This window comes from Triturus cristatus, chromosome 8, assembly GCF_964204655.1.
Source record: "Triturus cristatus chromosome 8, aTriCri1.1, whole genome shotgun sequence".
In the NCBI taxonomy this organism is placed as follows: Eukaryota; Metazoa; Chordata; class Amphibia; order Caudata; family Salamandridae; genus Triturus; species Triturus cristatus.
This window is the reverse complement of record NC_140591.1, coordinates 1,543,026,945-1,543,049,897: the sequence shown is the minus strand read 5'-3', so window position 1 is coordinate 1,543,049,897 and position 22,953 is coordinate 1,543,026,945. Positions and strand designations below refer to the sequence as shown.

Genomic DNA, 22,953 nt, shown 5'->3' with positions numbered 1-22,953 from the left:
GTAATCCGTGCGCACGAGCTGACAGAGGGGACCCAAGGCGCGAATGTACCCGACCTCCTGGAGCCCTCGCTGGGATCCGGGAGGCAAATGGACCCTCATTGGGACTTCCAGGCGAGTCCGGCCATCTGGTCGCCCCAAAGGGAAAGCATTGCGCGCGACCAGATGGCCGAAGGGAAGATAGCCAAATGAAACGTGCGCGATCAGATGGCCGAGGGGACAGGCGCGACCAGATAGCCGAAGGAGAAAGTTACTACCAGACGGCCGGGCTCGGAAGGGAAGGTATCTGGTCGCTCTGTGCCCCAACGAACGAGTGAGCGGGTGCCAGGGCATGGGGGGCTGGAGGCCCAGGGCCCCCAGCTGGGCCCCAGCCATGGAGGCTGCGTGGGGGACCCAACGGGCCCTCCGACCTGGGGCCCGCAGAAAACCTCGACAAGCAGGGGAGGCCTGAACGGAACCGACAGACCCCAGTCCCGGGCCCTTGGCAGAGCAGCAGACCGGGGGAAGGGGCCCGGGGCCAGGGACCCCGACCAGGGGCCCGACCGGGCCCCTGGACCCAGCCAGGGCTCCCAGGCCCGGAGGCGCAAAGGAAGCCTCCCCGGGCCCTCCGGACCCCGCCCCGGGCACCCTGCCACGCGGCAGGACCCAGGACGGAGCCCGGGGTGGGGAGGCCGCCCTCCCCGGAGCCCCCAAGGGCCCGGCCGGAGCTCCCGAACCCACACGAGCGAAGGGAGGCTCCCCGGCCACAACGGAACCCCGTCTCGGGCTTTTAGCAGTGCCGCAGGCCGGGGGACGGGGCCGGAGACCCCGGCCGGGGGACGGGGCCGGAGACCCCGACCCGGGGCCCGTCCGGGCCCCTGGACCCAGCCGGAGCTCCCGGGCTCGGAGGCACAGGGGGAGCCTCCCCGGGCCCTCCGGACCCCGCCCCAGGCACCCTGCCACGCGGCAGGACCCAGGACGGAGCCCGGGCTGGGGAGGCCGCCCTTCCCGGGGCCCCCAGGGGCCCGGCCGGAGCTCCTGAACCCGATCCAGCGAGGAGAGGCTCCCCGGCCACAACGGAACCCCGTCCCGGGCCTTTGGCAGTGCCGCAGGCCGGGGGACAGGGCCCGGGGCCCGACCGGGCCCCTGGACCCAGCCGGAGCTCCCGGGCTCGGAGGCACAGGGGGAGCCTCCCAGGGCCCTCCGGACCCCGCCCCAGGCACCCTGCCACGCGGCAGGACCCAGGACGGAGCCCGGGTTGGGGAGGCCGCCCTCCCCGGGGCACCCAGGGGCCCGGCCGGAGCTCCTGAACCCGATCCAGCGAGGGGAGGCTCCCCGGCCACAACGGAACCCCGTCCCGGGCCTTTGGCAGTGCCGCAGGCCGGGGGACGGGGCCGGAGACCCCGACCAGGGGCCCGGCCCCTGGATCCAGCCGGGGTTCCCAGGACCGCAGGCACAGAGGAAGCCTCCCCGGGCCCTCCGGACCCAGTCCCGGGCACCCTGCCATGCGGCAGGCCCCGGGACAGACCCGGGGCTGGGGCGGCATCCGGGCCCATCCAGCTGCCGGCTGAGGAGCGAGAGGGGTCCCAGAGTACCCTGTCGCTAGTAATCCGGAGGAAGGCTACCCCCCCCTTTCTTGTAACCCGCGCGCTCCGGGTGACGGAGGGGACCCTAGGAGCGGACGCACCCGACCTCCTGGAGCCCTGGCTGGGATCCGGGAGGCGAATGGACCCTCATCGGGACTTCCAGGCCACCCAAGCCGTCTGGCCCCCCTTATAGGAAAGCATTGCGCGCGACCAGATGGCCGAGGGGAAAGGAGCGACCAGATGGCCGGCAACTGAAAGGATTCCCGTCTGCCCGCCCAGAGCCGAGCCATAGCGGTAGGGCTCCCGCCTGATCCAAGGGCTCGGTGGGCTCTGCTTCCCGGGGGGGGGGGGGGGGCTCAGGGACAGCGGCTGGGCCTCAGGCACGGGGAGGACCGACTGAGCTCTTGGGCCCGGGCGCCCCGGGGGGAGGACTGCCTGGGACCCGTGGAGCCTGTCCCTGGGCACTTTGCCACGTCGCGGGCTAGAGGAGGGAAGCCCCGGACGCCTGGGAGGATGTTGCCCGGGCGTAGCCCATCTGGTCCCCGGCAAAGAACCACCAGCCCTGGAGGGGTCTTCCGCCACACCCTGCCCCAACTAATCCGGAGGAAGGCTACCCCCCCTTTCTTGTAACCCGCGCGCTCCGAGTGACGGAGGGGACCCTAGCCGCGGACGCGCCCGGCCTCCTGGAGCCCTGGCTGGGATCCGCGAGGCGAATGGACCCTCATCGGGACTTCCAGGCCGGCCCGCCCATCTGGTCGCCCCATTGGAAAGCATTGCGCGCGACCAGATGGCCGAGGGGAGAGGTGCAACCAGATGGCCAGGACTGAAAAGACTCCCATCTGTCCAACCCCGAGCCTTCGCGCTAGGGTTCTGGCCTGCCCACGCAGGGCTGCGGGGCTGCGGGGCTGCGGGGCTCCGGGGCTGCGGGGCTCGGGGGGCTCGTAGACCCCACGCCGGGCCTCAGGCATGGGAGGCCCGGCGGAGCTCCCGGGGCCCGGACGCCCGGGGGACCCATGGAGCCCGTCCTGGGCACTTTGCCTCGCCGCGGGATGGAGGAGGGAGCACCGGACGCCCCGGGGAAGTGTCGTCCAGGCTTGGCCCATCTGGTCCCCGCCTGAGAACCGCCATCCCCAGGAGGGGTGTCCCGGCATACCCTGCACCTACTAATCCGGAGGAAGGCTACCCACCTTTCTTGTAACCCGCGCGCTCCGAGTGACGGAGGGGATCCTAGGCGCGGATGCGCCCGACCTCCTGGAGCCCTGACTGGGATCCGGGAGTCAAATGAGCCCTCATCGCGACTTCCAGGCTGGCACGGCCATCTGGTCGCCAAATTAGAAAGCATTGCGCGCGACCAGATGGCCGAGGTAAAGGTGCGACCAGATGGCCGGGACCGAAAGGACTCCCAGCTGCCCACACCGAGCCATAGCGGTAGGGCTCCCGCCTGCCCTTGCAGGGCTCCGGGGCTCTGCACCAGTGTCTCTTGTCCCGGGCAGATGGACACTTCGCAGGCCGTGGGATCCCAGGCCCTGACCAAAAATAAGGAGGCCGGGGCCGGTCCCTGCTTCTCAACGCAGCCAGGCCGGGGAGATCGGGGGGCCTGCCCAAGCACGAGGGACCCCAGTCCCGGGCACACGGTCCCTCAGGTTGTGCGCTCGATTGCCACAATTTTTTTTCAAAATTCCGCGAAGAGGCATTCCGCAAATTCCGCCCAGCCCTGCAATATAGCCCTCTTTATAGGCTGCAAAACATTTTAAACAAAATTATGTTCTAGCATTGGCTTTCCTGAAGTAAGGCAAACATCAACACTTGAGGTGTATTTTAGAGAAGTGCTCTGAGATCCCCACGCGTGTGAAGGACTATTCAGTGCATTTGATTTCAGTGGAAATCACGTGAGAGAGAGAAACAATGGACACACGCGGAGGTGGTACATACATATGACAATGTGTCATGTCCTTAGGAGGAAGCCTGAGGAAATTAGATTGCACCACTTCTACCCAGTCTGGCAGCAGGGGAGAATCACAAGGTGAGGAATTTAGAATTAGATGTACACATACACAGGAATACTTTTGTGCCGGTTATTCTAGTTCTTTTCCAGTGTCTGTTCACTATTAGTCAGTAGCACTCAAGTGTCCTGCCCACAAGGCACTTTATAAACACACACGTGTGTGTGTGTATATACGTACACACACCATTCAGTGAAAAAAAAACAAAGGTTACAGGGACGTTCTAGTTAAGCTCAGAAGTCACTCGCACAAAACCAGTGAAATTCAGCAGTTATAGCTACATAAAGCTCTACACTATTACTTATGCCCCGCAATACACTGCTTATGACCTCAAATATTACATCACTCATGACAATGTTTTGCGAATGTGTGAGGGATGGACCAAATAGATGTTTTGCAAATGTCCGCTAGAGATATTCCACTACAGAATCTGGATGTGGGAAGAACACCAAGAGTTCTATAGTTTCAATAAGATGAAAACTGGAGACTACGTTGAGTAGGAATTTAGGGTTGGTTCTGAGGATCACTATCTTCAAGCACTTGGAGGAAAAGTTTGTCTAAAGTGAGAGCATGTACGTCACTGACACACCAGAGTAAAGTAATAGACGCGAGGAAGGCCACCTTCTAAGGAAGAAATTGCTGTAAGAAAGAGTAAAGTGGCTCAAGAGGAGTACCTATTAGTCTAGTGAGTGCTATGGGAACGTTCCACACCAGAACGGGGGCGCCCATGGTGAGAAAACCCATTTGGGTCTTTCTATGAAAGCCTTAACTTGGAATCTTAAAAGTGAAGTGCGCCGTCTATTTTGAAGGTAAAGCACTACCGCGGTTAAATGAAGTCTGAAAGACTTGTATAGTGAGACCAGACTTGTGTAAATGAAGAGAGTAACCGAATGTCCTGTGGAGAGGCTGTGAGGGTGCCAACGTTCATGGGGAGACATTTTTAACGAACATTTTCCACTTAGCAGCATATACAGCCCTGGTTGTGAGCCGGCGTGCTTCTCAATCTGCAGAGATTTAGGTAGTCGAATTCTAAGTCTTCAGAGCCATGTCACAAGAGTGAGCAGCTGTGGGTTGGGATGCCTGAGAGGGCCTTGATTTTGGGAAAGAATGTCTGGCCGGATGGGAAGCTTCTCATGAAAAATTAGGGAGCTTTTGAGCAGAGTGGGGAACCAGGTCTGGCGTGCCCAGGTTAGAGCTACTAGGATGAGAGTGAGGGATGTCAGTCTCAACTTCCAAACAACGAACGGGAAGAGTGGGTGAGACGGAAAATAGTAAGCTAATATCCCGAACTAATTCATCCAAAATACATGGCCTATAGACTGTGGGAGTCTGGAAGCAAAGTGTGGGAGTCTGGAAGCAAAGTATGGGCATTTTGCGTTCTCCGCGGTGGCGAATAGGTCTAGCTGCGGTAACCCCAAATGATGGAAGTCAGAGAGAAGGGATTTGAGGGTGGAGTTCCCATTCATGCACTTGTTGATGTATCCTGCTGAGCAGGTTTGCCAAGCTGATGTCCATCCTGTGAACTTACTGAATAAACTGATGCAGCCTGTGAAGTATTGTCCAATGTAGAATGCACGCAACTGGAGTGTGCGGGCCCCACCCTCATCTATTTTTGGAGATAGAAAATGACTTACTGTCTGCCCGATAAGAACTACTCATCGCTGTAAGAGGAAAGAATGTCACGAGGGCCAATTGGTCACCCAGCTCAACTCCTGCCTGGGGGCCCTTCAGCAGTGCGCAGTGTAACGTTGGCCGCAGGGTCTGCCCTAAACACCCCCACAGACCAACACCTTTCCAACGGTATTCAGAACGCAGCCAACTCCCAATGGGCTGCCAAGACCCCATTCCTGGCCAATCCCTCCTTTTTATTTGCAGCACTGAGGTACTACCTACTAATTACACTGGGGCCACACTGAGCGGCGAAAAAAAGGTCTTTTTAAACTGGTTGTCTGGACGTGTCACTTTCATCTTTCAGTGGTTCAGGTACACTAAACTCTGAATACTCCAGTACCTATGGACTGCTCAGGAGGGTATTCTCTGTCTCAGCTCACACTCTAGAGAATGTGGCCCCTACAGTACTGCTTCATGCAGCACTGGTGCTTCCTGTACCACTACCATGTGCAATTAGGAGTCAGAGCTCTTAAAGACTGTACCCTGATCAAAATGGTGTTCTAGGAATCAGATTAGAAATCATCCATGCCAACATGCACCTTCGCATCCTTACCCTAGACACTGTGCCAGCTCTCACCAGTGAAGATCAAAAAGTTGTACGAGATCAAAGAGACTAACCAGATCCTCTCATCACACCTATACATTCATCTTCAGCTCGCCAATACTCTTCAAACGTTTCAGATTCTCCACCAGCAAAGGTTATGCCAATTGATATCTCCAAATGCAGTGGCAAGAGGTGCAAATAAACTCTTCGTGCCCAATCCGAAGCCACAAGAATGACTATGCCGGGTCGCACTTGATCTTCAGCACTCTGGGCAGAAGTGGTATAGGCAGAAAGGCGTATAAAAGACCGCAACTCCACTCGCGACGAAAAGGAGCGCCAAGCCACTGCCGCCTTGAAAATTCCAATGTGCAGACTTGCTGACGTTGCGCATTCTCTTCGGTGGCAAATTGATCTAACTAAGGCTCTCCCCACTGCTGAAAGAGACCTTGCACCACCTCGGGGTGAAGATTCGTGATCCATCATGCACCTGCGGCCGAGTTAGTCCGCCATGGCATTCAGTGAACCTGCCAGGTGTTGAACCACCAGAGATATGCCCTGATGTTCCAGCCATGTACAAAGGCCTAGACCCTCTTGACATAGGGTCCACGACCCCACCCCGTCCTGTTTGCTGCAGAAACCACATGGCGGTGGTGTTGTCCGTGAACACCTGCACTACTCTTCCCTGGACAGAGGGAAGGAATGCCTTCAGTGCAAGACGAGTCGCCTGAAGCTCCAGAAGGTTTATGTGGAGCCCGGACTCCGCCGGAGACCAGAAGCCTCTGATCTCCACCTCTCCCATGTGGCCGTCCCATCCCAGAAGGGAGGCATCTGTCACCACTGTGAACTGTGGTTGGGGAAGGGAGAGAGATCTGCCGTTGACCCAATCATGGTTCGTTAGCCACCACTGAAATTGGTGTGCAGTGCTCTCCGAGATCTGGACGCAATCGGAAAGATTCCCCTGATACTGTGCCCACTGGAACTTCCGGTCCCACTGCAGAGCCCGCATATGCCACCTGGCATGATCCACCAGCAGGATGCAGGACGCCATGAGGCCCAGCAGCGTCAGGGTCATTCTGACCGAAAACTGGGATTGAGGCTGAAAGATCGGAATCATAGCCCAATAATCCCAGACTTGCTGTTCGGGAGGATAAGCCAGAAACAAACTGCATTGTATCCAGAACTGCTCCGATGAAAAGGAGCTTCTGAGAGGGATTCAGGTGCGACTTCGGCACATTGATAGTGAACCCCAGTAAATGCAGGAGGTCCGCCGTAGTCTGGAGGTGGGAGACGACATTTAAATCAAAGAAAGGAGTTAGTTCCTCTATGAGGCAGATGTACTGTGAACCACTAACTGCCTACTGTTTGAGTAGCTGGGGGATCTCTATTTCAGATCGTAATGCCCTCACACACCTGTTAGGGTGTCATGCTTCATCATAGGGCGCTCCTCGTCAAACCGGCGCTGCAATGTCTGACAGGCCTGGTGGCATCTTTGGCGGAGTTCTTTTGATCTGCTGACGCCGTATGTGAATGGTGTGTGTGACCTCAAATTAAGTCAATACTGGTGTGTGTAAAGTGACTCAGTGATTTAAAATAGGCACAAGACCTATGAACGTTTTAATTCAGAGATAGGACCGGGACTAAGTAAAAGCAGTGGGGCTACCAGAAGGTATTCAGGTACCAAGGGAGCTCTTGTGTGTATGTGGTCGACATGTTTCGTACCATTGGGGCCCCAAAATCGAGCGGCACTTCTTCAGGACCAAAATCTCTAAGAGTGGTACCCAAGATGAGGACCTAGAGTTGATCCCCCTATATGTGGGGGGTGTTCAATATGTGAATGCCTGGTCCCAAATTCAGGAACCCGCAGTGTTTCTCCACCTAGGTAAAAGGGGGACAAGGTAAGGAAAGAGAAAGCGACATCAAACTGTAGCGTCAAGACAATTATTCGACAGATGTATAGCAAACCTCGTACCCAGGGTAGTGGGAGAGGTACAGAACTCAGGTGAGGTGGATATACCTTTACCTAGGTACATATCTCATGTATATAGAAACAAATACGTAAAATATTTAAAATTACTTTAAAAGCAAGTACAAATAAGCGCAAGGGATATTGGTATTGCCTACATAGACCAAATGAACGCACCGTTCCCCGCCCCCCTGACGTGGGAGACGACAGCCTGGGGCAAGCCCGCCTTCAACAGCCAATCTTCGAGATAGAAGACTGGAACCACTTATCTGCGCATATGAGCTGCAACCACCACCATCACATTCGTGAACACCCGTGGGCCGCTGGTAAGGCCAAAGGAGAGCACGGGAAACTGAAAATGCTCGTGGCCTACCAGGCGCGCAACACCCATTGGCCTCAAAGGGCTTCAGCACCCCCCCCCCCCCCCAACCACCGTCGTGTGTGGCAGCCCGGGATGAGAAAGCTTCCCGGGCACACACAGCCGCACCCAAGCACTTCTCAGGTCTTTAAAAGACCATGTGCATGTTAGTGAGGCCTTGCTGTTTCACCCCTAAGAGCCCTTGCAGCTCCGCAGCTCCACTCTGCCTATTGCTTAAAGATTCAGCCCCCCCCCGAAATTTTTTCTTAAGCCCCTCCCCCCCCCCTAAATTTGCCTCTAGTTGCGCCTCTGTGGCCTACCATGAACCGCAGGCAACGCATGTAAGCAGGCAGGATGGGGATGTGGAAGTAGGCGTCCTGCAAATCCAACGCTACCATCCAGTCTCTAGGGTCACAAGCAGAGAGCCTGAGCCAATGTCAACATCTTGAAATTCCCCTTCCGGAGGAAGCAGTTAGTGTCTCGGAGATCTCAGATGGGACGCAAGCCTTTGTCCTTCTTGGGTACCAGAAAGTAGTGGGAATAGCTACCACAACTTACTTCTGGCACAGGCGCGCTTGATGGCTCCCTTGGCCAAAAGAGCCAAAACTTCCTGGCGGAGAAGGGCCAAGTGATCCTCCGACATGCGATGTAATGTAGTTGGCAGGGATGGAGGGGTAGGCTCGAAGGTGAGGGAGTAGCCCCTTCGGACTATCTGCAAAACCCACCTGTCCAACGTGATGTTCTGCCAGTGGGGGAGATGATGGCAGATCCTACCGCCCACTGGCAACGGATGGCCCAGGAGGGTCGGACTAGGAAGGTTTGGAGACTGCTGCAGAGGGGGGCGCTGGTGGACTGGCCTGCCCGATGGCCCCCAAACCCACGGCTCTGGGTCCCACGTCCCTGCCCAGCATAGGCAGACCAGCTTCCGTCCAGAGTCACAGGCCTGCACAATGTGTTGGGGCACCACTTCCGTAGCCACTAAAGGGGCGAAAAACAGACATCGCGGGACAAGAGATGGACACGAGGTCCAAGGATCTGGCCATAGCCCTAGAATCCTTAAAGAACTTTAGCCCATTGTCTGCCTTGTTGCCAAACAAGCTACGGCCTATCAAAGGGCAGGGCAAATTGGACATCGCCCTAAAAAAACAAGTGGACCTCAGCCAGGTGCAGCATCTCAGGGCTACTGACATTGAAATCGTTCTGCCTAGCAAGTCTGCGGTGTCCAGTCCAATCTTATAGCAAACTTTGCTACATCTCTGCCCTCAGTGACTGCACGGGAGTGTGTGGCCCGGGCCTCCTCCGAACACTGCGGCAGCACCTGCGCATCCGCGTCCCACACAGAGTGGGTGCAACAGCCCAAGAGACATGTGGTGTTAACCGACCGAAGTCCTACGCTGGTGGAAGAAAACCTCTTCTTCCTAAGACGATCCAGCTTCTTGGATGGACTATCGGGGGGGGAGAAGTACAGAATGCGCCCTTAGAGGTAGAGGCTTGGACCACCAAGTTCTCAGGGGTAGGGTGTTGGGAGAGGAAAATTGGGTCGCCCAGGGCCGGGCAGTGGCATTGTGCAATCGCCCTATCCACAGGAGCCGCTGTGCTGGGTTTGGAACAGGCGTCCAGAAGGAGGTCAGTGAGGGCCTCATTGAACGGCAGCAGGCTGCCGGATGAAGCACCTCGGTCAGGAGGTTGGTCCTGACCGCCACCGTAGGAAGCTCAAGGTTAAAGGCCTCAGCCACCCTACGCAACACCACTGCGTATGGGGCTCCCTGATCCATAGCCAAGGAAGAGGGAGTAGGCATACCATGGTCTGGTGAAGTGTCCAGACCACTGCCATCCCCCAACTCCTCTCTCTAGTCTGGTTCACACAACTGGTCAGCTAGAGGGTCAACAGACCCCTCCCAGTCCTCCTCGCCCTCTTCTGGCTGCCACTCAGGGCGATAGGGAACGCCAGGATAGAACAGTGGCACAAAAGTACAGGCCGGCGCCGGTCCAGCTCAGTGTTCAGGTCAGGGTGGAGGCCAGGGTCGACGTCGGCTGGGGACCCAGCCGGCGTTGGAGGTGTCGTCAGTGGATTCAACGCCGGAGGTGGTTTCGTAAGGTCGACCGGCGATAATCTGGAAACAGGCCTAGATCGCTGGGGGCCCTGCGGCCGGAGCTGCCGGGTCCAAAGGCCTAGAACCCCCAGCAGAGTCCGCAGGGCCCGAAGGAGCGCCAACAGTCAGGCTGCCCAAAGATGGAATGAAGGGCTTCGTAAAAACTACTAAGTTGGGCAGGGGTCGCTCTGGCTGTTGGAAAAGGAGGTAAGTTCGGAGCCAACCCAGTAGGCTCCGCAGGCAGAGCCGCAGGACGACCACCAGCCGCATCCTGGGTCACGCCAGCCAACGGACGGGGAGAACGCGAAGAGCTACATTGCTTTTTCACCTTCTTTTTGTGCTTCGACTTACCCGAAGACGATGAGTGGTGGTGATTGCTCTGTGACCAGTCCTGCGACCTCCCTCTTGACTGGGACCTCGAGCGGAGCAGAAAGCCGGGCCTCCAGAAGCTTTCGGGACCGCTCCCGCAAAGACTTTGGGTTCATGGCCTGACAGCCGGAGCACAACTTTGGGTTGTGGTCGCGCTCCAGACAACAGAGGCACACAAGGTGAGGGGCCGTATCAGACATCAATATGTGACAAGCGTCCCACCTTGAAGCCAGTACGACGGGACATCCCTACGTGCACCAGAAGTCAACACGACTCGAAAAGAAGTCAACAAAAGTCAAAAAAGATTTAGTCAAAAAGTGACATGGGGTACTGCTCTCTCGGGATCTGCGCTGGTTGGTGTGGAAAAAGAAAGAACTGACATCAGCGCACGGCGGCCAAGTAGATACGGTAGCGTCATCCCGGCAAACACAACTATGAACGCAGAGTCGACAATGCCTCCTACCGACGCGCAGGGGTACTGCTACGAAAACACTTCTCCGGATCCAGTCTGACACCTGGGGGTAATTCTAAGGTAAGGAATCTATGACTAATAGTCTCTTTCAGATAAGTATGAGCCTCTCAGTTGCCCTCCAGGAAACCCAGAACAGGCTGGTCAAAGTGTGCGAACGTTTGTCCGATGTGACTTCATTTTAGTTAGTGTTGTGGAGCGTGGGTGGCCCTGTTTGGTGTCAAGATGAGCTGGACGTGCCATGGTGGAATGTAGAGCAGGATTGAGCTAAAAAAAAAAGGCGCTGTGCTAAAACATGTAGCACGGCACCCATGCATAACACACAACAGCATGAGTGCTGAGAGTGCAAAGACTGGAGGCTGCAGCCAGGGAAAGACTATGGAGCCCATAAACATGAAAACAGGTGTTTAACAAAGCACAGCGCTTGTTTACATAAAACATTACAGGTTGCAACCTGTGGAGCAGGCGCGGGCAGCATAGTAATAAATTAAAAAAACATAAAAGCGGGCGCCTGTTCTAAATATAAAGCTCTCCGCCCAAATACATACAAGATATGCGCGTGACTGTCCGTAAAGAGGGCGGCGTGTTGAAAAAATAAACCGGACAGGGTAATACGAACAGACACACAGTAACACTACCAGTAAATAAAGTAAACACGTAGTCCCCAAAGGAACCCGTAACACCTAAGTGTAATAAAACTGTGGTCGGCCGGTGCTCCTCACCCAAAACCGGCAGTGATGTATGGGGAGCACCAACCGATAAGCTTCACCCCCCCCCACCTTTTCAAACTACAAACCTGAAATTGGCATAAAAGTAGAACCTCTAGGCAACCCAGCCCTTAACTTAAATCACTACACAACTTGAAAGACAACATAATAAAGTCAGGCCTGCTGCTACCTGTACCGAGCAAAGACAGGCTGCAACAAAAACAACTTCACTTGCTGAACTGGAGGGACTTGCAAAATCGACTCCGCATGCTGTGCCCACTAGCTGAAAAAAAATCCACTTTTGAAGAAGTGACTCCAGAGCTAGTTGGCTAGCCTCCTGTTAAGCTTCAGGACAACCAAAAGCTAAGGAACTCTGCACTCCACAGACCAGTTGCCCAGGAACGCCTGACCGCCACTGGCTGCCGAAGTGCAGCTGAGAGAGATTTCCACCATTTCTAAGTTGTCCCCAAGTCTGTGGGACTTGTTGCCGAAGTGGATCCGGTTCCCAGAAAAAAACACTTTTCTTGCCTGTAAGCCACCGCTGAGACTGATGGAAATGGGAGATCGTTTAACCAGTGGCAACTGGACCTGCAGTGGACATTCCTGCTGCAAAGTGGATTAATTCCTGAGGCTAGAGACTGCTTCGGACGCTCATGAATACCAGGGTGACCCCCAAGCACACTGACCGCTTCTCTTCAGCATCCTCAGAATCACTTCTTGTTTGGACTGTGGTAGAGGGGAAAAGTGCACTGAGGACTAAGACTGCTTGCCCTGACAGGTAACTGTATCCCTGGACCTTAGTGGTTCCCTTAACTGGCTCCCAGCTCATTGCAGCCTGTCCAAGGAGAGAGAAATAGCCACAGTAGCCAATGGGGTAAGAACTATTAAACTGCCCACAACAGTTTATTGCATTTCTTAAAAGTGAACTACAGTGAATAACGTACCTTCAAAAAATGTATATCTCTAGGTTCGCTCAACAGATTGTTATTTTGGTATCTAACTTACGACAAAATACACTTTTTGCATAAGTTGGTATCAGATTTCCATTGTGTGGTGTTTTCTACTCATTGACTGTTTTGGTACAGCTAAATGCTTTACACTTGTTTTCTATGAGTTAAGCCTGACTGCTCTGAATCACAGCTACCCAGAGCTGAGCTACAGGTTTTATCAAAGAAGTCCAACTGTACCTGATGGAGATTGTGACATTACAGAGTGTAGTGCAAAAACAACAGTTGATGGACAGAATGCAGAACAATGTCATACATTCACCCCAGTACAGAGATCTGGGCCTAAATCCATCGTTTTTTTGCTCACCATGCCATTCCAGTTTGAACCCAGCCATATGCAAATCAGTCTTGACCCTGTGCCTCATGGGAACAGTCCAGCCCGAACTGCCAAGCCAGGTCCTCCCTGGACTGGAATCAAGCATCCTAGGACCGGTTTCGGGGTTTCACCCCTCTTCAGCCAGGATAGCTTGATTCCAGTGGCATGGAGAGCACGGGACTCACGTCTGAGCATACCCGTCCCACTCGGGTGACAAATGCAAAAACAGTTGATGGACAGAATGCAGAACAATGTCATACATTCACCCCAGTACAGAGATCTGGGCCTAAATCCATCGTTTTTTTGCTCACTGTGCCATTCCAGTTTGAACCCAGCCATATGCAAATCAGTCTTGACCCTGTGCCTCATGGGAACAGTCCAGCCCGAATTGCCAAGCCTGGTCCTCCCTGGACTGGAACCAAGCATCAAGCAAGCCTGGCTGAAGACGGCTGAAATGCCAGAAACTGGTCCTAGGAAGCTTGTTTCCGGTCCAGGGAAGGCATGGCTTGGCAGTTCGGGCTGGACTGTTCCCATGAGGCACAGGGTCAGACTGATTTGCATATGGCCATGTCTGAACTGGAGTGGCAGAGTGGGCTAAAGAACGGTGATGGATCAAACCCAGATCTGTTGACTGGGTGTGAGTGTTTGATTGGTTCTGATGCTCCGTCCATCACCACCCCCTTTTGTACCATTACAGAGTGTAGTGTCACAACACCACATAATTCAGTTTACTACAGAGCACATTTCTTCCAATGTGATCGAGACTCTGAACTTTAGCATCGGATTTTAAATCGCACCTACAAGTTTACAACTCAAGGTGGTTTTTCAAGATTCTCTCCTCCCTTGGGAAACCCAGGAGGCAGGTCAGATTTCTAGCCTGCTTACAGCTCTTGCTAAATCATAAAAAAGGAAGCATAAAGAATTCTCTTTACTGCAAATCGTTCATTTACTCTTTAAGTAAATACTGTATGTGTTCCAACCTTTGGAAATGTAACCATGTTAAGCCTGCCTTGAAAGGCCTTTGCTGGTTACAGTAGTCTCAAGAATAACATTTTGAACTCCGCTTCACACAAAAGGGTCTTCGAACCAAAACCCTGGATGCCTGCAAAGACTAGCACCAAACTATGCCCCAACAGCAAATCTACTCACCCGCAAGGGTACGAATACTGCTGTGAAACCCATCCTGGCTTTCCCTGTGAGGCGTCAACTCCTGGGAACCCCCAAGGTGGAGGCCAGGCATCCTTAGCCTTGTGGGGGCCGTTGTGGAGATTACGCAAGCTACTGCCCAGGGTTGCAGAGTGGGACTCCATGATTGGAATATGCACCGAGGCGAGAATTATCAGGTCTGTGGAATTTTTGAGCCCAAGACGGGGAATTGAACCCTGGTCCCGGGCTAGACCTCTGCATCAGGGTCTGCCGCTGTAACCATTGAGCCACACTTCTAATTCAACAATGTTACTCCAAATATACGGTACTGACTCAGTGAGCACACTGAGAGCCAAACTGTTCAGCACTCATTTCCGTACATAACTGAATAAAAATCCTCAATTAAAACTACTAAATTAGAACGTTTCTAACGGGCATTGTACAGAAACATGATCTTCACCTGCAAAAAAATATCTGAAAAATATATTGCATCCAAATGGACTTTTACTTGCTTCATCTCCCGATCTGTTTAAATTAGTGAATAGTTGAGCGCCTAAAGTAACCCAAAGTAGACGAGCGGTTCTTTACAAAAACACCCAAGTCAACAGCTTAGCTCATTGAATCTAAAGCGAAATTGAAAACAATGAAGATGGAAAGAAGACACGCAAAAGAAGCCCAAGTCAGTCACGAGGAAACCACGTGGCACGTTCCAGCCCTCACTCAGTGGCACAAACAAGGTGTGGCATGTAGGGCATGCGAAGGCTAGTGAGGGGACAAAAACAGTCATTACTGGTTACAGATCACATGGCAAATTTGAGTGGAATTTACGGAAGGTCAGGATACGGGTGAACAAAGAAGCATCAAAGACATTAGGTGCATAATCATCGACTTGCAAATGCGGTTTGAGGACACTCCTACAGAACAGAAAAATCTTAAATGAGACAAGAAGCGATTCAAATGAAGCATGGTGAAAGAAATGCACTTCAACCTACTTTTTCACAAATGACGTGGACGCTATCTTGTGTAAATCTATAAATCGGACCTCAGGCTCTCTTCTCCGAATGATTGGAGAAAGCTCTTGATCCATGATAGTGGCGACAGTGCTGCTGGACGACGGCAATAGGGCTAAAAAGAATTCAATCTTCAGTTAATTACAAAGGTATCAGGAATTTGAAAACATTTACATTTAGCACATTTACTTGATTAAATAAAAAAAACGAAATGCTACCTATTTTTTCAACATTCATAACGGTCTTAATCTACGTTCAAATTCCAGTTTACTTTTAAACAGTTTTTTTCTCAACTGGGCTAAAAGTTAATGCTCCCTATTCAGAATATTTCCACAGTCATCGTAAATGCATACGCTTGCATGGAGACCCATCACTTCATTTTGCTTAGAATTCCTAATTGGTCGTATAACCCAAACATCTTAAACCCAAGAGTCAATTCAAGTATGTGTAAACAGGATACATTACCCAGCACAGCATTGCTCACCCACTGAGTTAGAATCTGATGCACTGGTATGAGGTTGAACACATCAACTGAACACTTGGGTGGTGAATTAGGCCACAAAGCATCACCAGAGCTACGTCACCAGTGGCACAAGAGCAGGGTTGCCGGGTGCAAAATCAGCATCGGACGTCCAAAACATTTCAATGGAGGTTGTCGGTCACACAAAGAGGCTGTAGGCTCTGACCAGGAGGCTGGCTTAAGGCGACCACCGGCTCGTTAGTAAAGTTGTAGGACTCGGGGAGGTCGGGCATCGTTGTTTGAGCTCCCTTAGTCCAGAGGGCTGAGGATGTAGGGTTGCATTGTGGTGTCGGATCTCCTGGGCTGGAGCCGGACGCGGCCAGAGGGACCCTTGGTGTAGAGACTGCAGGTGACTTCGTGGGGTCCAGAAGAGGTCAGCCACCAATGGAGACTAGGTTAGGATCGCCGGGGAGACTTCACTGGACAGGTGAGCCACTAACTCGGGTCGTGGGCGTCTGGTGCAGAGTGGGCAGGGATCGCGGATCCACCTGAATCTGAATACTTGGTTTGGGGGTATTCTGGACATAGCCGCTGTCCACAGGAGATATGGTCTTTATTGAAGAGTGGGAGTTGTCCTGGGGTTCTTGGAAGTTAATGGCCACGGAGCAGCTGTCTTCCTGGCAGGCGCGAGAAGCAAGAGACAGGCCGGTAGGGCTGGCGACCATGGCAATAGGTGTCTTCCTGCTTTGCTACATGGAGTCTTCTTCAGTCTTCTTAGGTTGCAGGAATCTGAGGATCAAGGTTCAGTGGTGCCCGTAAATACTGAATTTAGGAGCGTTACAGGGACAGACAGATGGTAGCCAATGGGTGACTACACCCTTAGAATGTCCCTTCCATTTGGGGAGGGAGCATTCACCTAACCTGGTTAGGTTGAGTCCTTCCATTCAAGATGGATGATTTCTTAAGGAGGGGGTCACCTCGGTCCAGGGCACATATGGGGTGGTCCTGGACGAGAGGGGACACACCGCTGAATACTAATCTTTCCGCTGACCTTGCCACCAAAAGTGGGGCTTGGTCATGGGAGGGGCGGAACGGGTGGGGGGAGGGGGATACACATCTCCACTATCTGGAGAGTTCCTGGCCAGCATATCAAAGGGTAGGAAGCCTTTGGGGGCCCACCGCCCTGAATGCTGTTCCTGCTTGGTGTTTGGTGTTGGGTACCTCCACCCAAAGCAGCCTTTGTCCCTGGCCCACGAGAGAACAAGGGCTCCCACCTCAGGGGGTCAGAAACAGGTCTGTGTGTGGCAGGCTGGTGCACATCAGTCAGCTGGACACAAGTGAGTTGATTGTTTTTCAGGGGGCATCTCTAAGATGCCCTCTGAGTGCATTTTGTAATATATCCAACTCTGGCTTTAGTGTGAGTTTATTATGCTGATGAGTTTGATAAACTCCTTAGCATTCAGTAAAGCCATCATGGAGCTGTGGAGTTCATAATGACAACCTCCCAGCCCATGTACTGAATATGGCATCACTGCAATGTCTGAATGGCACAGACATTGTAGGGGCATATTGCTTATGCAGCTATGCCCTCACCTGTGGTATAGTGCACCCTGCCTTAGGGCTGTGAGGCCTGCTAAGGGGTGACTTACCTATGCCACAGGCAATGATTTACAGGCATGGCACACAGAATGTGTGCCATGTCATCCTTTAGGTTTTGTCTGAACCAAAATAAACAGTCTGCAATGGCAGTGTGATTGTGTTTGGTGTGGGGTCTCTGAGGGTGGCACAATAGGTGCTGCAGCCCTATGAGGCCCTCTCTGGTCACAAGGTCCTTGGTACCACTGGCACCATTTACAAGGGACTTGCATTTGAGCCAGAGGTGTGCCAATTGTGAAAACAAAGGTACAGTTTTGGGAACGAACACTCACACTGGGAAACTGATTGGTAGGGAGTCCTAGCATACTCAAAAAGAATCCGATTTCAGGCAAAAAGCATGGGGTAACCATGCAAAAAGGGGCACTTTGCTACACAATACATGTGTATCAAATAGCCGTAAGGGAAAATTGTACATTATTGCAATGTAGACACTCTGACCTAAGAGGGTACGTTTTGAGACAATAATGGATATACTTAAAATGAAGGGGTGTCGTCTTCTCGGCACACCAGATATCATCTATACATTTTCATTCACCCCTTTGAGGCAACCTATTCTTAAAACCAATCTTTTTGGATTCAGTTGCTTGGTCTTGGCACTTTGTATAATTGGCTTACTGCCAAGACTGCTAATCACTAAGGTTTTAGTACTTTTGCTGCATAACAACTAGTAAACAACCTACTGCATAATACTGGAAGCATTTACAAGTAAGAGTATTTACGATAAAGTCTCTATTAACACTACGCTGGAGAGGAGTAAATGGGGTAATGAAACCAGCAACAGGAGTGAATGTCCAAGACGTGGGTTGCATGCTTCAGACATAATTCAAATGTTTGCTAGCTGTCAACTTCTAAATCAGTGCTGGGTGGACTGGTCACCCAGAGTGGGACGGGTATTCCAAGACGTTGGTCCCGTGCTCTCCATGCCACTGGAGTCAAGCTAGCTTGGGAGGGCCTGGCCGTTTTGGCTGGACTGTTCCCCACGGTCACGACTGATTTGCATATGGCTGGGTCTGACCTTAAAAGGCATGGGGAGCAAAAAAAACGATTTAGTCCCAGATCTCTGTATTCGGGTGAGTGTTTGACATTGTGCAGCATTCGGTCCTTCAATTGTTCTTTTGCATTGGATATAGCTCAGCAGTTTCTACAATGTGATCTACAGTTGATTGCAAGATATGCTGAGCCCTAAACAAGATGCTAGTTAACATGCAGCCACTATTATTTCTATTCCAATTTTAACTGCTTGCTTATGCATTGCCCGAGAATGCAGTAAACAGACACCTCTTGCTGTATAAAAAGGAGTGGGGATTTTTCGGTTAGGTTTACGAAACAGAGGCTTCCATTCTCGGACTCTGGGGCAAGGGGGTGGGATTTGGCCAGCCATGCGTCAGAGTTAGTTTGTTTTATTGTCTCTTACCGCAAATATGAAATGTGTTACTACTTCGCTGCTTCGTATATATTTTCCTTTTGTTTATTTTTCTGTCTTTTGCTAAGAATGTATGTGTTGAGCATTTGAAATTGCATCCAATTTTTATTAAAACGACAATGAATACAAAATGATTTAACTTCATCATGAAGTATTTTTTTTATCCCCCAAAAATTTTTGAAAAATAAAAATCAGCATGACTAAGACTAGAACTTAAGTGCCCTAAAAAGTATGCATGTTAAATTTCGGCTACTTAAAACAAAGTAGCAGTATTAAGCCCCTGAATCACCCTGTTTCAATCCTTAGTTTATCAACTGAAAAACTTTGGGGCCTTAAAATATTTTTTAGACATACAATTTAAATTTGATATACAAAATGTTTCATTATATGCGGAAACAAGATTTTACTAAATGGAGGTAGCAGCATGGCCACTAGAGCCGAAATATTTTTATCAAGCAACTTCTGGTGAAAGCTTTAACATTTTCCTCTTTGTAAAAGTTATACATGGTTGGGGGGCCAAATGGTTAGAATTGTACTGATATTTTTTTTTTTTTTTTGTTACATCACTGCAAGCCCCATACAACAAATTTATCCAAACATTAAATGCAACATTACTGTCAACGTCTTGACTTTGACAAAATTCTATCTAAAGTAGCAAGTGGCAGTCAACTTCAGAGTTGGTTTGAAGGTGGTCCCCAAAGAAACCTATCAGCCATTGCTTTCCCCATTCTTGCTTCGCCTCAAAACAGCCTTACTTCAAGATTTTCTCACAAATGTCCATGGCAAGAGGGTTCACAATTACCTGTGACCCTACATTAGTGCTGTGCAACACTCGGCATACAAGCAGTTTTGGGAGGAGAGGGGTAATGCTAGAATGCCCAACCACCACACACTTCACCTCACCATAGCTGGTGGTACAATTATTCTTTAAGACTACCAAGAAACAGTAGGAAAATTCAGTAAGTCAGACCCCTGCAACAATGAGATGTGGCAAGCCGTGAACTGTAAAATCCTCAGAAGATTCGAACCATTTAGATTCATGGAAGATAAACTTTTCACCAAAGGAAGTACATGTGCCATCTGAATATAAAGCAATTATCATTGACAATTGTTGGATTAACCTAGGGTTGAAGTAAAGTTTATCCTGAAGTCCATTGACAGCAGCTATGGTCTTTTGGAAAGGCAGCATAACAGATTTCAAGGCTTTCATTAGCGAAGAGTCTCTGAATGGTGCTTTCTCAGATGAGTGGTAAACACTGCCACACACTATAAAAAAAGATTACTGGGTCTGATTTTAAGCCAAATTGAGGAATTTCTACTGGCAATGTTTATTTTCAGAAGAACTTTGCACTTCTATATTAAAATTTTAAAGTATGCTTCTTGAAGGTCTATAGAACACACACAATCCTGTTGAAAGAGCGGAGGACTCATGTGATGGGAGTGCATGAGTTGCATTTTGACTATCTTTTTAACCATTTGCTTGCTAATTTCAATTCACTGAGGGGCTTAAACTTTCTAAATACCTTCTTTTGAACCAGAGTGTAATTGGAATAAGTTCAGTTTTCCATTTGGGAAAAGGGGCGCTGTTCCACTGTTTGCTTCACTAAATGATTGTGTACTTCTTGAGGGAGCTTGTTCTGTAGCGTTTGGTAAAGCTTTTTGGAGGAATGGCTGCAGGAGAGGGTATGATCCTCAAAGCATAGCGATTCTGCACAATATATTACACCCAACTATCTGTTGTGCTTTTTCAAACACTAGATTGTTCGTAATGCTTCCCTCTACAAGAGTGGTGAACGTAGAACCGGGGCTCGGTAGCCTCTCGTGTAACAATTTGGGAAGCATATAAAACGGTGTTGAGGACAGGACCAGGGTTTGGGGCCCAGAAGAAAAAGGCGTCCTTACAAATCAGTCAACTTGAAAATGAAATCGAACAGATGAGCGGGACACCAGTATGGCCTCTCTGGTTGACCTCTGTCATAGACGGACACTCAAACAGAGGGAACTTCGAGCATTAGCTGAGGGGGAGGCACGGGCATACGAGCTGGCCACACAACACCGGCTGTATGATGTTGGGGATAAGTCCCTAAAGTTGCTTGCTTGGCTCGAGCTGCGCGACAGGGAGCGTTCCTGGGTGGATGAGGTGATGGACGTGTTGGGGTGCCTAGTATCCAATAGTTTGGAAACAGCGGAGGCGTTCGCATCTCATTTAGAAAGGGTATATTCCCCGGTGTGCACCAGGACTGAAGGCGACTGCGCTGAATTCCTGCAGGATTTTGCGCTGCCCAAATTGTCCCAGGAACAGTGTGACCGCATGGACACGGGTCTCACGAGGGAGGAAATTGGGAAGGCCCTTAACTAGGCTCCAGTCCGGTAAAGCGTCTGGGCCCAATGGGCTTCCGGTAGAGATTTATAAGAGGCAGGCATACATCATGGTCAACCCCCTTCTTCAGATGTATTCGGAGGTGCGGGAGGTGGGTAGGCCCCCCCACCCCGATCAACGCGAAGCCACGATTGTGGTCATTCATAAAGCCGGGAAGCCAGCGGATCAATGTTCCTCGTACCGCCCCATTTCACTTATCAACGTATAGGCCAAGGCCCTAGCAGATAGGCTGGTATCTGTTCTTCCTGATTTGGTGCATGTCGACCAGTCTGGATGTATGCCCCGTAGGAGCACCCGCCACAACGTGCTACGCTTGTATGTCGTACTATACATGACAGAGGATGTTGGGGACGCACAGACTGCGTTGATGGCGTTAGACGCATCAACGGCATACAATAGTATTGAATGGCCCTATTTATTTATGGTGCTCCGGAAACTTGGTTTTGGCCCTATTTTCTGCAGTTGGGTGCGTCTTCTTTATGAACAACCTGTGGCTCGGGTCAGGGTGAACGGTGGTATGTCCAGGGTGTTCCCCCTTAGGAGGGGTACCAGGCAGGGCTGCCCCCCGTCTCCCCTCCTTTTTGCCCTAGCCCTGGAGCCGCTAGCTCATTGGGTAAGGAGAGACGGATCTTTCTGGGGCCTGGCGCTGACTGACAAATGGGTAGAGCGTATCTCCCTATACGCCGACGATATTGTGCTGTACATGGCGCGGCCATATCACTCGATTGCACAGGAGTTACATCTCTTCGAGTTATTTGGCAGCTACTCCGGCTCCACCATCAATTGGGGGAAGTGGGTGATCTTTCCTTTGTCCCTCGCCTGCCCGCTAATTTTTCGCTAGGAACCTTTAGCCTCAGTTGGCTCGCCTCGGGGAAGACGTAAGTCACTGGCGATCATTACCTCTTTGCCTCATGGGCCGGGCGGCATTATTTAGGATGCTCGCTCTGCCGAGGCTACTATACATCCTACAAAATACACCGTATTCTCTCCCCCCAGGTGTATTTACACGCATTTCGCAGGCGGTGCAGACGCTGATTCGGAATGGCGAGACTCCTAGAATAGCGCACCGCAAGCTCACTAGAGGGGTATATGACGGGGGCCTGGCACTTCCCGATGTCCGATTATATTACTGGGCCTCGCAGGTCCAGGTAGTTAATGACTGGATATATACAGAACTCTGAACAGGCCTACAGAGTAGACAGGTTTGTCATGCCAGGGGACAACAGCGCGCACCTGCTTTATGCCCGGAGGCCGTGAAGAGTGGCTCGTACACACAAGAGTGGTAGTTCAATGTTGGATGGAGGCGAACAAGTTCCTGGGGTGGACGGAAAAACTGACCGGTAGAACCCCCTTATGGATTGGAGATCAACTGAGAGAGGTGGTGCGGTTGACCGGTTTTAGGGGGTGGAGGCTGATTGGCATTGACTACTTGGGTGACGTTTGGAAGGGATCTGACCCCGCACCTTTGCCTACCTCAAGAAGCAATAGGTACTTCACGACTCAACAATACCACTACATACGTCTCCCACACGCCTTACGTTCACATATTAGTAGAGATTCCTCTATCCGGGAATATTCCCCTTTGGAAGATAGATTACTACTGGACCCCATATTGGAGAAGCTCACCTACACCATTTATCGAAAGCTCAAATAATATGCCAGACCCCTTGGAGAGGCTTCAGGAGGCATGGGCCCGTGATATTGGTACCCTAGAGGATGATGATTGGCAAGACGCCATACAGAGCCTGCGTGAAATAGCAATCCATCCCAGGTTTAGGCTGGTCCAATTGAAAATCCTACATCGTATATATTACCC

General features: G+C 51.6%; 1 protein-coding gene across 10 annotated transcripts in view; it reads right to left on the bottom strand.

Annotated features, from left to right (window-relative positions):
- The window catches only part of NUMA1 (nuclear mitotic apparatus protein 1), a 734,824-nt gene that overhangs the window by 563,551 nt on the left and 148,320 nt on the right, over positions 1-22,953 (bottom strand). For all 10 annotated transcript variants that reach the window (XM_085623424.1, XM_085623417.1, XM_085623420.1 and 7 more), the window contains exon 8: positions 15,201-15,333. In XM_085623424.1, the coding sequence (XP_085479550.1) occupies positions 15,201-15,333 (133 nt within the window). The remainder of the gene's footprint in view (positions 1-15,200; positions 15,334-22,953) is intronic.